The 15142-nt window shown below is 63.4% G+C and overlaps 1 protein-coding gene across 1 annotated transcript in view; it reads right to left on the bottom strand.

Moving 5' to 3' along the window:
- Positions 1-15142, bottom strand: part of CARD11 (caspase recruitment domain family member 11) — a 96873-nt gene that overhangs the window by 5387 nt on the left and 76344 nt on the right. Inside the window, exons 9-21 of the mRNA XM_028499788.2 lie at positions 14821-15018; positions 13916-14092; positions 12918-12969; positions 11228-11310; positions 10237-10334; positions 9166-9218; positions 6927-7059; positions 6216-6417; positions 5671-5797; positions 3096-3336; positions 2358-2454; positions 1884-1979; positions 232-367 (exon numbers count right to left, since the gene is read on the bottom strand). Of these exons, the coding sequence (XP_028355589.1) occupies positions 232-367; positions 1884-1979; positions 2358-2454; positions 3096-3336; positions 5671-5797; positions 6216-6417; positions 6927-7059; positions 9166-9218; positions 10237-10334; positions 11228-11310; positions 12918-12969; positions 13916-14092; positions 14821-15018 (1693 nt within the window). The remainder of the gene's footprint in view (positions 1-231; positions 368-1883; positions 1980-2357; positions 2455-3095; positions 3337-5670; positions 5798-6215; positions 6418-6926; positions 7060-9165; positions 9219-10236; positions 10335-11227; positions 11311-12917; positions 12970-13915; positions 14093-14820; positions 15019-15142) is intronic.

Genomic DNA, 15142 nt, shown 5'->3' with positions numbered 1-15142 from the left:
AGTAAGGAGACGCTCCACAGCAAAGAGCTCCAAACAACGCGGGCGTCTGGGCTCAAACCACGTAGGGCGGGCGTCGTCGGGGCGCTGGGCGGGACGCGCCCGGGCGGCACCCTTGCTTGGGAGGGAGCAGACGCCCCCGCCCCACTCTCGGGGGCCCCCGCGGCCCGCCCAGACACCCGAGGCCGCCGGGCGGGCGCGGGGCGGGGAGGGGCCGCGTGGTCGGCACCACACCTTCCTGCTTCTCGGTCAGGAGCTTCGTGGCGTCCAGCGAGGACCGGGCCAGGCTCCCCCGCGGGCTCCCCGAGACGATGCGCACGCGCTCGTGGCTGTTCATCCGCTTGTACTTGTTCTCGGACCTGCTGACGAACTGCGGACAGAGGGCGGCGGGGGGAGGACGGCGTGACCCGGGCTCGGGAGACCTCCGTCCGGATCCGGGCTCCGCCCCGGGCGCCTGGCTCAGTCACGCCCCCTCTCAGCACAGGGGCCACCTAGCAGGCGGCGCGAGTTCTTTAGCCGTCTGCGACGCGTCCGTAGGGAAGCAGGCGAACAAATGCTCACCCTCTCTTCCCCGCTGGGCGTAACCTGCCAGAGGGCCGGTCCCAAGCAGGCCCTCGATGGAGCCGCCCCCGCAATCCCACCCACATCTAGGGGATCCACGGGCACCGCGAGGCCTGGAGCGCTCTGGCTGCGGAAGACCCCTGGCCGCCCCCAGACGGCCCACCCGGCGGGGTTGCAGGGGACTTCACCCGCTGCCCCGGCATCCCCGAGTCTTCCGGGGGAGGGCCTGCGCCCTTCTACCATTCAGAGTTGAGTCCCGGAGGGCGGAAAGGGATGCCCGGCGGCGGACACCATACTCCCTGGGCTGCTTTGAGACTCTCCACGCCCTCCCTCTGCAGGGAGGAAAGTCCAGGGAGCTGGGACGTCAGCCCTGCTCTGTTGTTAACCGGCCTTCGAGCAAGTCACCCCCAAACTCAGGGTTTTGGACTCATGCATGACGGGTGGGCACAAAAAAGTGTGGTCTCACGTGGTCCTGCCTTCAGGGGTGCCTCGGACTACACCAGGGTTCCCTTCCACCTCCGTGTCTTTCTGCTACCTGTCTGCCTCTGCCTGGGTTTTAGGGTCACACCGTGAACCATTTCTCTGCGTTTCCTACGTTCCAACGTTAGGATGGGGCAGTGGAGGGACGCGCTAGCTCTGCTGGGGCCGAATGAGCACAGAGCCAACACAGGAACATCCTTGCGGGGCTGCATCTTAATAGCACTCTCAGCTTTTGTCAACTGGTGAGAGAGAAAAAGGCTGCACGGAATGCTTCTGCGTTTATGTGGAATCACTTCTCAACACATCACCCACGAGGCTGTTCGATGTTCCTCGTATAATGATCCAAGCCAAAAAAAAAGAAAAAAAACCTCTTAGAATCAAGTACAAGGGAAAAATTTTTCCTGGTCCCAAAGAGCTAAACGTTTTGGCACCAGATAAGATATAAAGACCCTGCTGGGTTTCCCTTTCTTCCCTGGCTGCTAGGATGCTCAGAGATAAATTTAATGCCCAGTCCGAGGACCTGGATATCTGGAACGTTTGTTTTCCTCTCCTCACTTTTCCATTAATATTTGAGCAGCTGAGATGTTTAAGTTTCTTTCAGCCCTAAGTTTGCCCAAATCTTTTATGAAAGCGAGGTTTGCTTCCCACAGGTGCAGACCGTCTACCGACTGTCACCGTGTGTGAGGGTAAAACGGGACGGAAGATGTAAGGTGCCGTGAAAAGCTGCAAGTGGGGGACAAACACAGAGCCCTGCTGTTCTGATACAGCCTCCTCTCGTCGGCAGGGAGAGGGCGGGGCTGTGGCAGAACGCGGCGGAAGGGCAGCAGGTGCTCCGCGGGCTTTACCTGGAGGAGCTGGCCGAGAAGGAAACTCGCTCGTGAGAGGCGGGGGCTGACCCGGGGGTCCGCGGCGGGAAGTGCTTCTTCGGGCTGCAGGGTGTTCTGAAATCAGTTGAGCAACCGGTCAGACCCGCTGGCATACTGATGCCGCCGAGAACGGGAGACGACTCCCGGACCCGCTCCGTGCTCACGGGGGGAGCACACCCGTCGCGGATCAAAGCACCGCTGACAGGGGAGCAAGCTCAGGGGGTGAGAGGAGCCTCGGGACTTGTTCCCACAACGACCAGAGCCGGCCGAGGGGAGCGTGCACCGCGGCTGGGGAGGGTGCAGAGGTGGGGCTCCTTCTGAAGGGGGCGGCCCTAAGGAGCCCGGTTCCCTGCAACCCACCATCCCACGGAGACGGATGGCTCCCACTCGGGATCCCCTCCAAAAAGGGCCCGGGGGGGTGATGTGAAGCCGGCGGGGTGTTGGGTGACCTACCCGGAGGGCCCTCAGGGTGTGGTGGGCTGTGTCCATCTCCTCCCGGCTGCCCCGGTGCATCAGGCGCTGCAGCTTGACCAGGAGGAGCTGCTGGGCTCTGGGGAGGGGAGAGGGGAGGGCGGAGCCTCAGGGGCTGGAGAGACCCCAGGGCCGAGCCTGGAGAAGCCGGCGGGGGCCTGGCCCGGGCAGGGGGCTCTATGCAGGGTGTGAGCTCTGAGCCCCAGGGATACACCAGGGAGGACTGGGCACTGAGCAACGGGGCCTGAATCCTGCCTCTGGCGCTGGCTCATCGTGGTGCTGGGGCAAGGTCGCTTAACTCCTCTGAGCCTCGGTTTCCTCATCTGTAAATCGGGTCTACTGACGCTGGCCTTGCAGGGCTGGCCTGGGCAGCAGAGTCAGAGTCTGTGGACGCTTTATAGATGCCCGGGGCGTCTAACCAGGGGTAGGCTGATGCTCAGCCCTTGGCGGCTACTGCTGTATAATCACAGAACGACGTTGGGGAGATGGGCTACGGAAGAGATGACTGTCGACCACACGGAGCATAAACTCGGGCTCTAAGCGGTCCAGTAACGACGGAAAGACGGCGCTCTGGGACTTAGTGAAGCAACGGGATTTAAGAGAGCAACGTTCCTGGGGGGCTTCAAAGAGGAGGAGGGACTGGGGGGCGGTCACGGGTCGCAGGCAAAGGCTCCCCGCCGTGAGCCCCTCTGCTGAGCTGCACAGCACCCTCGGCCTCACCGGCTGTAGCTGGGGATGGTGCCCGTGTCCAGGTCGTGGTCCGTGAAGGGGTCGACCCGCGCACACAGCCACTCGTGCTTGTCCTGGTACATGGTGTCGCGGACGTGCACGACGTCATCGCACTTCAGGGACATTGAACAGGCGTCCAGTTGGCTGGAGATGTTCAGGTTGAGCCGGATGTAGAAGGAGTCCCCCGACGTGACCAGGCCCTCCTCCGTGTCCTGCAGCAGCTTCCGGTACCCTGTGGAAGGAGAAGACGCAAAAGCCACCGGTGAAGGGCCTCCCCCTGCTGGGCTCCCCGCGGACGACAACCCTGTGACGCGGGTCCTCCCGTCACGGGGGCGCGGTTAGGGAAACGTCTGTCCTCCCCGATGAGCGAGCCGCTGAGTTACTGATGGCTTCCTCTCTTTTTCTTGGCTGCCGGGAAGCTCAGGGCGAAATTTTGTGCCAAGTTGCAGCAAATCTAGGACCTCTGCTGCGATCTCCACGTCCCTACCTACCAATACACGGTGCTTGTGTTTTATCATCTTTTTCAATGGATAGGTAACTTACGTGCAGTAAACCCCATCATCCTTAAGCGTTCCGCACGACGGGTTTTCACAAAGGTCTAGACCTGGGTAACCACCGCTCAGAACCTTCCCTCGTGCCCACGTCAGAACCCTGCACGGGTAACCTCTGTGCTCACTGCCAGCAGCACAGGTGAGCTCTGCCTCGCTTCACGTTGAGTGGGAGCAGACGGTACGCGCTCTTCTGCCGGAACGTGTCTGGCATTCGCTGCACGACGTCACGCCTGAGAGATTCAACCGCGATGCTGCCACGTAGCATCGTGTGTTCTTTTTTTTTTTTTTTGATGTGGACCGTTTTCAAAGTCCCCATTGAATATCGCCTCCGTTTCATGTTTCGGCTCCTTGGCCACGAGGCATGTGGGATCCCAGCTCCCCAACCAGAGATCGCACCCACACCCCGCCACATTGGAAGGAGAAGTCCCAACCACTGGGAAGTCCGGTGCGTTCTTTTTCATTGCCGTAGAGTATTCCACGTGGTGCTGATTTATCCTTTCTCTGGTGTGCACATTTATCCCGTTTCCAGTTTCCGGCTACTATGGCTACCTCTGCTATGAACGCTCTTACACCTCTGTGGACGTATGTACTCATTTCTCTTGGATGTATTCACAGAAGTGGAATTACTAGGTCACTGACCGTGTATACGTTCAGCTTTAGTAGATACTGCCAGATGGTTTTCCAAAGCGGTAGGACCACGGCACACGTTTTAACCTTAGTGAACACCGTTGCCCTTTAGTGTGAAATTTTATGACTCCTTTTGGAAGGAAGCAGGGCATAAAACTATGAATACTATAAATGCAGTCACTTTCAGCAAACGTCCAAGACGTAAATCCATAATATAAATACAGAAATCAGCCCCACACGCAGACAGCCGTAACACAGTGGAAGCCAAAACAGTCCTAATCGCCAGGCCCACAAACAGTTCCTCAAATGGTATTTCTCACGGGCCACACCTCACGCGCCAGGGACTCTTGAGCCAGCAGGCTTGTCTGATCTCCTTCACGGAGAGACGGGGATTCCGGTCGGGCCCCTCCCACCCGCCTGGGCGGAGTTAACACCAATCGCCCGCGGAGCGCTCCACCGCCCGGGAGGAGGAAAGGCCCTACAAACGGGATCCTGCCAGAGGGAACCCTTCTTCCACTGAATTCCAGACGCAGGGCTGCCGCTACACAAAGCCAGGGGGCGCTGCTCATGCTGGGTTCTATGGCACTGGGGCTGGTGGGCAGGGCAGCGCCCGGAGACTTGCTGCTGGGCTGGGACGCCAGCCTGGCAGAGGGGAGGAGCCCGCCTGCAGGAGGAGAAGGCCGGGCCCCGTGTCTGGGGACAGAGCATCATTATTATCTTCCGCAGCGGCCGGGCACTGCCGGGAAGGAGCAAGCGGGCGGCGGTGGGGAACGGCTAGAGAGAGGGTGGCTGTTTATGCTCTGTTGAAACACTCATGAGCCCCTCCCTGGTGGTTAAAAGTAAGATCCAGCTGCAGAGAGAACCATGCAGGAAAAAACCCAGAGGTGAGAACGAGAAGTGAGTTTGGGAGAAGGAAGCCGCTGCCTAGGAGTCTGGGCCGAGGAAGAGGAGACACCATGAAAAAGCTGCCGGGGGGCCAGACGAGAAGGCGGTGAGGCCCGGCTGTCCTGCAGCAGAGGGCCTGGCCGCGGTGGGGCTCACGGGCCTGCGGGGGCAGGGGCGGGTCACCCCAGCGTCACTGCCTACGTCAGGGCCGGGAAGCCCGAGAGAGAAAACAGACCTCAGCCTGGCAGAGAGAGGGGGGAGCTGGCCAGGCGGTCTGCTTGTGGCTGGACACGCTGTCTCCACCGCGAGCGGGGCAGAGGCCCGAGGCAGGCCAGGGCAGCTGTGTGCCCACGTGCGTCCCCGCGTCTGCCCTTCCCGCCCCACCCCCGCCCCCTCAGTCCTCCTGAGGGGGCCGGGGCTGCTCATCCTTCCGCCGAGCGTACGACACGACACGACACGACACGACACGGGGAGGGCCCTCCCGCCCCGTCTGGGGTCTTCACCTTCCTGGTTGACCTTGTAGTGCAGTGTGACGGGACCGCTGCACCTCTGGATGGTCCAGTGCGCCTCCTCCTTCGTGCACGTCTCCAAGGGGACGCTCTGCTTCTGGCCTTTGATGCAGCCTTCTAGCTAGATATCAAAGACACATTGTCCTGCTTGGGCTCCACGGCGGCGAGGCGAGCCGAGCTGCGGGGCTGACACTGCCCCGCCAGGGAATAAAAGCACCTCTCCTCAACAAAGACCAGCTCAGCGCCGCTGAGGGAAGAAAGCATCGCACTTAAATGGGGCTCACATGCCTCCCGTCCCCCGCCCGGAGCACGTGTGCGCGCGTGGGCGCGCGTGTGCGCGTGCACAGGCTCCAGAAGCGCGAGCACAGAGTCGTGGAGAGAAGGGCCCGGGGAGGGGCTTCCAGAGAGGAGCTGACAGGCCCGCCCCCCGGCGACCCCTCCTCCTGGCCGGGAATCGGCAGCTTAACGCAGGCTTGGGGGTGGGGGGCCCTGCGCTGCGGGGACCCGAGCTGCTGCCTCCCCCGGGCCCAGCCCCTCACCAGCAGCAGCTGGTGGCCCTCGCGGAGGCCGGCCTTCTCGGCCAGGGAGCCCGGCTTGACCGAGTGGACGAAGCTCCCGCTCGCGTTACCCCCGAGCAGCGTGAGCTGGGAGATGAGGCTGTCGCCGCTCAGCGTGGTGTGCTGCACCGAGGGCCCGGGGCCCCGCACGTGCCCCACGGACGTGACCGACGGCCGGAAGGGTCTGGGGCGGGAGAGAAGACGGGGGTTAGGCAGCCCTCGCTGGGACTCCCGGCCGGGACACCCCGAGGGCGGGGCCGGGGCTGCAGCGTCCCCGGGGAGTCAGAGCAGCAGCCGCCCGAGGAGAGAGCTGGCGACCGGCTCCCGCTGTCACCGCACGGGCCAGAGGCAGGGGCCCCGGGAGACCGAGGCCGCACACGCCCCGGCTGCCCCTCCTCGCACACCGCGAGGGCCGCGTGGGCACGGCCCGCCGGGCTCCGGGGAGTCGCCGACATCACGGTCCCGTTCCTTGCCTCTACCAGGCCGTGTGGCCCCGGGCAGGCCCCTGCCTACATGGGCCTGACTGGGGGTCAGGGGTAGTGGTTTCTGACTTCGGGACGCCACGATTCCCAGACTCTGATTCTAGAACACGGGCCATGTGGACGATCCCCTGTGCAGGGGGTCGAGGGGCGAGCAGCCTTCACCTCATCCCTGCCCCTCGCCCCAGCGCCCCCTCTCCCGTGACCTCGGTACCTTTCTAGAGAGAACTTCCTAAACATGAGGTTGACCTGCTCCAGGTCATAGGCGTCCAGGCCCTCAGACTGGTGGGAGGAGGAGGAGGAGTGGATGGAGGGGGGTCCAAAGGAGTACCGCTCGTGACTGTCATCTGCAAAGGAGCAACGGACTTCAGGCCCCCGAGTGGTCGATGGAGGAGGGAGGGCGGCCATGGGCTTCCTGAGATGGCCGAGGGGGGTCAGGGCGGGCCCCCCAGCCCCTGCTCTTCCCTTTCTGGCTCCTGGCAAATCCTCCCTGCCCCCCCGCCCCCCGGGATGAGGGAGCAGCCTCAGTCAGCTGGTCCCGGAGGCCCTGGCGGGTATAGGGTCCAGTCCCGGCCTCCTCTCCGTCAGAGCCATTCCCCCGCCTCCAGGGGGGAATCTGGAGAGGGGTCGCCATTAGCAGGCACTTGCTCCGCTTTGCAATCGGGGTCCAAATTTTCATCTGGGGACCTCAGGTCTAACCACCATCTACCGGCCTCTGTGGGTCTGGGGCGGGGCTGCGGGAGCAGCATCTGGACGGAGTAAGGAAGCCCCCTCTCCTCCCAACTCAGCGGAACCCCGAGCCCCCCCGGGGAAAGACGCCCACCCTGCACAGCTCAGGCCGCTGGGACGGGAGATCTGCAAGCCCTGCTCTGGGCTGATAACAAAGGCTTCTCTGCAGAGAGAATTTGTCCCGACACTGCAAAACGCTTTGGACAGCTGCCCAGAATTCTCTTCCCAGCTCTCCCCTTTCCAAACTCCTTGAGTTCTTCCCATTACCCAGCCTTGATTAGGTGCCGACCTCTCTTTAACACTCGAAAGCGTCTGATGGTCCCCAATTAAGGAGAGTCACTAATCTTTCGTTTTATCTGCCGGCAGCCTGAGCTGGCGAGGGGTGGAGGCAGGCTGGCGGCAGCCCTGGAACCGAGGGGGCTGGCAGGCCACACCCGGAGGATTCTGAGCCCGTCTCCATGCTGCCAGCTCCACGGGGCCCGAGGACGCTGCCACCACCCCAAGGCGCCGAGACATCTCCCGAGAAGCCGGAACCCTTCCTGTTCTTCTCCCTCCTGTCCATCCAGTCAGAAGCTCAGGTCTGGGGACTGCCCTGGTGGACCAGTGGGTAAGACCCTACTCTCCCAATGCAGGGGGCCCGGGTTCGATCCCTGGCCGGGGAACTGCATCCCACACGCTGCAACTAAGAGTCCGCGCGCCGCAACGAAAAGATCCCACGTGCCGCAGCTAAGACCCAGCGCGGCCAAGACAAATAAATGATAAAATAAATAAGTATTAAAAAAAAAACGAAAGCAGCAGCTCAGGTCCGCAGATCTGCATCGGTCTCCCCACCGGTTCTCAGCTATGCCACCACAGTCTCTGCCTCAGCAAGAACTCAGGGACACAGGTTGCTGTGTGACGGGGCCTGGTGAGGTGCAGGAACTCAACGTGGGCGCCGGGCCTCGCGGCCGTAAGGGGTGGTGGCTGGCGGCCGCTGCGTGCGTGCTTACTCCCTGGAGACGGGGCCTTTGTTTCCGGCTCTGCGTGGCAACATGCTGGGCCGAGGGAACATCCCCTCCATCCTACCAGCTCTGCCCGTGGGGCGGGTTCAGGGCTACCACACCCCCTCCGGTCTCCCCGGTGCCTGCCCGCCCCACACCTACAACTTCAGGGGATGAAAACCAACCTTAACTGCCGCCCCAGCTCCATCCCAGGGCCCCGGCCCCATGCCTGCCACTCGTCTCGCTGAGGTGGGTTAACGGCTTAACTAGCACCTGGCTTCTTGAGAGGTCTCCCCTGCTTCCAGCCCCTCCTCCACCACACTCCTCCTTAGCCTCCCTGAGACTCTGTTTCTTCATCTGCAAAACGAGGACAACCAGAGCATCTCTGAAAACCGCTGTTGAGAGTTACTGGGACTGAATCACAGTGCTTGGCCACAGTCACGAGAGCTATGCTTTCTTAAGAAGCCAGACCGAACTCTGATTCTACACTTGGCATCGCGATGGTTCCCACTGTCTGCAGAACAAAGGACAGGCCCCTCGGGCGCTTCCCGGGCCAAGCCGCTCAACGGGCGGAGGCCTGTCTTCCCTGTGCACAGACAGCCCTCTCGGAATCCCCTCCGCACACGTCTCCCGAGGACCTACTGTGTGCGAGGCTTCGCCCCAGGCAGGCCCTGCTGGAGGATCGGGATGGGGCCGACGTGGCTGCCACACCCGTAGCGCCTCTCAGATCTGCTGGGTACCTACCGTCAAGATCTAGGGCATCGAAGCCACCGCTGTCATTGTCTTCTTCAACTGTGCTGCAAGACACAAGGGGGGACAGGAGGGCGCTCCTGACTGTGTGTGCAGGTGGGCAGGGGAGAGCGAAGCTTCCGGAACGTTCCGGCTGTCCGAGAGGCTCTGGTTCTGAGAGGGCAGGATGGGCGGGAGAGGAGGGTCAGCAGGTGGGTGGAGGGCTGCGGGCCATGGGAGGGCTGCACGAGGCTGGGTGCTCTGCTGGGAGGGCAGGGCGGCCCCAGAGCCTGCAGAGGCCACGTTAGCTGGTGTGAGGACGGACACGAAGAGCTGGTGAGCAGAGTCCCCGACAGCCCCACCTGCTACTTCCCGCTCTTTCCTCTCCCTGGACGCAGAGTGCTTAACAGCGTTTATACTCGGGCGGGCTGCGCTGCGCGACGGGCCCAAACAGCCGAGCCTCCCTCAGACAGGACTGGACGCGAGTGAGGCGTGTGTTCCGAGAGCTCTAAGCTGTTCCTGTGTGCTTCCTGTGGCGCAGTAGTGAGGCCCAAGCCAGGTGGCTGGCAGGACCCAAGATGGAGATCCAGCCCCGCCGGCCACTCCTTGCTCTGGCCCTTCTAGAAACCACCACCAACCTCTGACTCTTGAACGTAAGATGCCAAATATCTGGCTGACTGGAAACATCTGGATGCCCAGGCGTATGTCTACTGTGGTCTCCACGACGCGGACACTGGTGGTCTCCAAGAGGTGAGGAAAGGGGAGAGGGAGGAGGAATGAGCGGGGCGTTCACAGGGTCTCTCGCTCTTTGGCGGAAAAAGCCAAGCTCTGGAACCACGGGGTGGAGAAACCTGATTTCTCGGTAGCAGGGGGCAAAGCGATGTTGGTTTCATCATCTGCTAGCAAGCCGGGGGGCCCTGGGAAAGCCATGTCCCTTCTTTGAGCCTCAGCCTCCTCATCCGTAAAACGGGCACCATGCTGCCTATACTTCGAGCTTCCCTTGAGGACTGCCGAGCTAGTTAAGTGTCGAGCAGCACGGCAGGCACCAGGAGGGTGTCCCACCTCCTCCTTCCACACGTCACCCACCTCCGATGAGGCGCGTCTTCCTTATAGCGTCTGACGATGGAGTCGTTTCCTGGGGGCTCGGCCATGATCGACATGATGCTGGAACGGCTTCGATGGGGCTGCTTCAAATACACACACAGACGTGTTACGGGGAGCTGGATATTTCTACGCTGCGCCTCCGCGGGCATAAACATTATACACACACGGACTAAATTTAACTCTGATGCGTCCCCGCCTGCTACACAGGCAGCGTGGGCCCGCAAGCTGGTTCTCAGCGGCGACCTTGGCCGAAGAAGGCTCGTGCTCAGCCGGGGGCGGCCGGAGCCACCGAGCCTGGTGCACATCTGCTCGCCCCGGGAACAGGACGCGGGGAGGCGGCTGGGAACCCGAGAGGCGGTCCTTGTTTGCGCCCAGCACAGGCGGAGTTCTGTCCCCAGAGCTGCCCAGCCTCGGGCGCCTGCTCTGGACGAGAGTTGGACCTTTGGGGCTGGCGGATGCCCACGCAGACAGCTCGGCTGCTGGAGGGCGGCCCTTTGAGACGAGGCCCGCTGGCTCCCGGCAAGGGCTGCCTGAAATGAGAGCCCGGGATCTCCCCTCCCAGAGCTGGGCTCAGACAGGAGTCACTCCTTATCACATCTCTCTCCTCCAGGGCCTGATGTCGGGAGCGGAGCTGACCAGCTTCCCGGGGCTGCCCGTCGGGGTTAGAATTTCTAATCCCACGCCTCCTGCTGCCTGGCTAGGGGGGCCCCTCCGGCCCCCGCCGGCCGCCTGCGCGACTCCCCGCAGCCCTGCGGAGCCCGTCTCTTCCGCCCACCGAGCGTTAAATCGGGAAAGGAGGCGGCAAGGAGGGGTAAATACATCGCGAGGCCAGGAGGCGTCGAGCAGGGCCTGGGCTGCAGCCCCGGGAGACGAGAGCAAGCGGGCCGGGCCCGTGGGGCGGGTGAGGCCGGGGCGGGGGGCCGGGCCCGAGCTCCGAGCCGGAACGGGGAGTGGCGGTGAGGGCCCTGCTCACCATCTTGGAGAAGGAGGTGGTGACGGGCAGCGACCTGGAGGAGCTGGGGCTGGCGTCCGTGACATCTTCTTCGTGTCCCCTCCCTGTCCTCGGCGAAGCGGGCAGGAGGCGCAGACGGCAGGGGCGGGGGAGAACGGGGACGGAAGGGTCAGTGAGAGCCCCTGAGGCACTGCGCCCCTGGGGGCCGTCCTGTCCGGGCTGGGGGGGGGCCTCCTCTTCCCTCTGCTTGAGGAAGAGCCGGGTCTTTTCACCACCACGTCCCTCCCCCCACAGAGGCCCAGGGCGGCCTCGTCAAGGCTGGACGATGCCCTCTGTCTTGAGGACCAGGTGGGCACCCCGGCTGGCACTCTGTGTGGAACAGCGGGAACTGGGGCCGGAACGTCCCCACTAAACAGGCCGACTGGGGGCCGGGGCCGATGGGCTGGGTGTGCCGCCTCCCGCGCAGCCCCTGGCGCCCCTGTGCTCCTTCGAGGCTGCCTGGGGGCTTCTGCACACTCCTTGCGGCCCTCGTCTTGCTGCAGGGGAGCGGGCAGCTTCCCCATCCACAGCCCCACGCGCCGGTGTGTGTACGTGCGCGTGCGTGTACGTGCACAGCCAGCCGCACACGTGCACCCCGGTCCGTGGCCCCCTCGAGGGGACGAACCACAGTTCCCTCCCTGGCCCAGCGCCCCACGTCAGGCAGCCGGCGAGGCTCCGTCTCCGCTGCACCCCTTTCCCTCTCCTCGGCACAAACGCCCTCTCCACTTCTGCGGGCCCCAGGCCCTTTACACGTCCGTTCTGTACAAGGTCCCTAAAACACCTGGTCTGGCCGCCAGGGAAGTGGCTCGGCCCCCACCTTAGGGCTCCCCTTCCCCCGGTGTCCCCACCAGGCGCAGCCCCGATCTGGACCCCTGGCTGCCCTGCTCTCCTCAGAGGATGAAGCCCGTGAACCCGGGCCTGGCCGTCGACCTCTGCGGGCTCGTTCCTGGCGCCGTCCTGCTCTGACCCCAGGAGGCAGCACAGCTTTCTGTATTACACGCTTTCCAGGCTGCGCGTCCGGGTCTCTGCCTCCTGCTCCATCCCGGGGGGCCCTTCCGGAGGCCGTGCCCAGCGGCCTCAATTCTCCCTTTTCTAGGCCCCGTCTGCACGTGCCCTTCTTGACAGATCCTCCTCCAGCCTTCTTCCAACCACTCTCTTGGGTGTCCAGAGCCACATTCCACCTCCTCACTGATGGCCCTGCCCGAGTACATGGGCTCCGGAAGCGTCTACGTGGACCTGCCAGCACCTGGCATATAGTAGGTGCCCGGTGCCCCCAGGCAAAGCCTCGCCAGCCAGCTGTCGCTCCAGGGCGGCGCCGAGGACGAGTGACAGAAATTCTGAGGGCGGCGTGTCTCGGAGAACCTGGCGCGTAGGGGTGAACTGGTGGCCTCCCACGCCGGGGACTGCCTGGCCCGAAGTCTGGGAGGGAGGCCGAGTACCCGGGCTCCGGACGGACCCACGGGGAGAGGACCTCGGATGTGACGTTCCCGTGGTCAGGGCTCCCGCCCTCTCCGATGACAGCAAACAGTAAGCACCGTCTGGACGGCCTGCCGCCCCGGGGCCCCCGAGACCCTCGCGGTTAACCCTGCAGGATCGATGCCTGCGATGGGAGAAAGGGATTCACCGAGCGTGAGAGTGACAGACAGGAGAGGGGTCCGGGCGTCTCACTAACCTGGAAAATCTGATGTTCGCTTCAGGCTGATGGGGGATTTGGCTCTCTGCAGCTGAGAGAGAGGGGAGGGGAAGAAAGGAGACAGAGGACACAGATCACACAAGGCCCGAGACACACGCCAGCGGCGCTAGGAAAGAAAGAAACTGAGGCGAGCCCACGCCGCCCTCGTCCCGTGGCTGCGGGAACCACGGAGGGCGCAGGGCGCCCGCGGATGCTCCACGGCCGTGGCTCCCCCGGCCCAGCGCAGGCAGCTGCTGGTACAGACGCGCTCGCCCCACGGGAGGCGGCGCCACGTGGCTCGGATGGTACAAGGGCCAAGAGTGGGGGCGGGCTGGGACCGTGAAACTGCGCAGAACCGGCTACACGGCACGGGGGCGTTTTCAGGACCGGACGGGGCTTTGGGGCGGCTGCCCCGGCCACCCCGGCATCAGGTGCTGGCGGTTCCAGGCTGGCCTCCGAGGCGCTGCCCTAGGCCTTCCCGCTCCCCGTGGGCGAGGGCGGGAGAGAAGAGGCGCTGCCAGGCCCCGCGTGCGAGACCGTCTCATTCACTCAGTCCCATTCACTCATTCCTCAGCTGACGGAGCGCGCTAGAGACAGAGCAAAGCAGACAGCACGAGTGCTGCAACTCCAGCTCCATCACGAGCCATCGACGTCGGTAAACACGCGACAGGCACTCAATACCTAGTCACCGGATACACAAAGGAATCTGGAGATGATGCTTATTTCATTCTCTCTCCTCTCTCTTAGCTTGTACGCCATTCGTAAGAGGTGAAAGAATTAGCCAAAACAAACAAGCAAAAAGCACAAGCTGGCACGGTTTCCGTTCATAGGGCTGGCGGCGGTCAAGTCGCATCGGGGGTCTGAGACCCGCCCCAGGACCACGTGAGGCCCTGCTGCCTCCTCCCCCGCCCGCAGGGGCCCCCAGCTCCCCGGTCCCCAGCCCCGCCCCAGGATGGCCCGACAAGGGCCCTGGCGCCTCCCCGGCTGCGCGCAAGCACCTGGATGCCCTTCAGGTTCATCCTGCGCTTGGGCGGGTGGTAGGGCAGGAAGTAGCGGTTGTCCTCTGGCGAGTCCTCTGAGGTTGAAGAATCGTCAGCCTCCTGACCGTTGGTCCTGGGGCTGGTGTCCCCAAAGTTCTGAGAGATGATGGTCACTGGTAGGTTCCTGGGCAAACTCTGGAGACACGGAGAGGCCGTGTCCGTGACGGAGCACGGACGAGCAGCCGCCACGCGCAGCACTCGGGCGGCCAAGCTCGAAGCTCAGGATGGCCCCCTCCTCTTGCCTGACCTCCGCGCCCGCCCGATGCCAAGACCTATCACTCTAGCGCCACGCCCCTCCTCACAAGACCCCCGCCCCCGTCTCCCTCCCGCCGGGGCCCTGGCGCACACCCTCGCTCTGTGCTCTTTACGGTAGCGGAGGCACTGCCTCCCAGATGGTCTTGGCCCCTCATCTGACACACCGCCATCAGATCCGCAATTTCCAGCCCTATGCCTGAGCTACAAATACAAGACGTGTTGCTCAAGGACTGGATAACGATCAAAACAGTGCCAGGTACTGTCCGAGGTAATTTATAGCCATTATCTGAAGCTGAGGCGCGAGAGTATTAAGTAACTTCTGGTTGACCGTCCAGAGGGGTTTAAGGAAACCCAGCGGCAGGCTAACGGGCGACAGAGGCCACCTGAGGAGGAGCTCCAGCTCTAACGCGGAAGCGACTTGCCCGAGATCACCCGGCCAGCAAGCGGCCAGGCCAGGGCTCTGTCCTGCCTCGTCTAGCTTCAAAAGGAGCGGTCTCGCCTCATCACGACCCAGACACGCGACGGTTCAGGGCGCGGCTGCTCTGGGTGCGGGAGGGAAGGCTTTTGCCTCCTCGCGGGAGCGCGCGCGCGCGCCCGGCCAGCCGCACCTGCTCGAGGCTGCCACTGTCCTTGGAGAGGCGCCGGAGTTTGCTCTCCAGGTTCACGATGCAGGCTTCCCGCCGGACCATCTCAATCCTCATCTCGTCGTTCTTCTCCTCCAGCTCGCGGATCTGCTTCCTGTACTTGTCCTTTTCGATTAAGCACTGGGAGTACTGGGTCTGCGCTTCGTCCCGGGAATGGAAGGCCTGCCCGGGAGGAGGAGGAGGAGGAGGAGGAAGAGGACGAGGCCGCCTGGCTCTTCGCCCCGACACTCCCAAGTCGGACCCAGACGCCCGCTCCCCAGCCCACGTGTCAGGCACACGGTCTCGG

Source organism: Physeter macrocephalus, chromosome 14 (genome assembly GCF_002837175.3).
Source record: "Physeter macrocephalus isolate SW-GA chromosome 14, ASM283717v5, whole genome shotgun sequence".
Taxonomy (NCBI): Eukaryota; Metazoa; Chordata; class Mammalia; order Artiodactyla; family Physeteridae; genus Physeter; species Physeter macrocephalus.
This window is presented reverse-complemented; position numbering and strand designations above follow the sequence as displayed.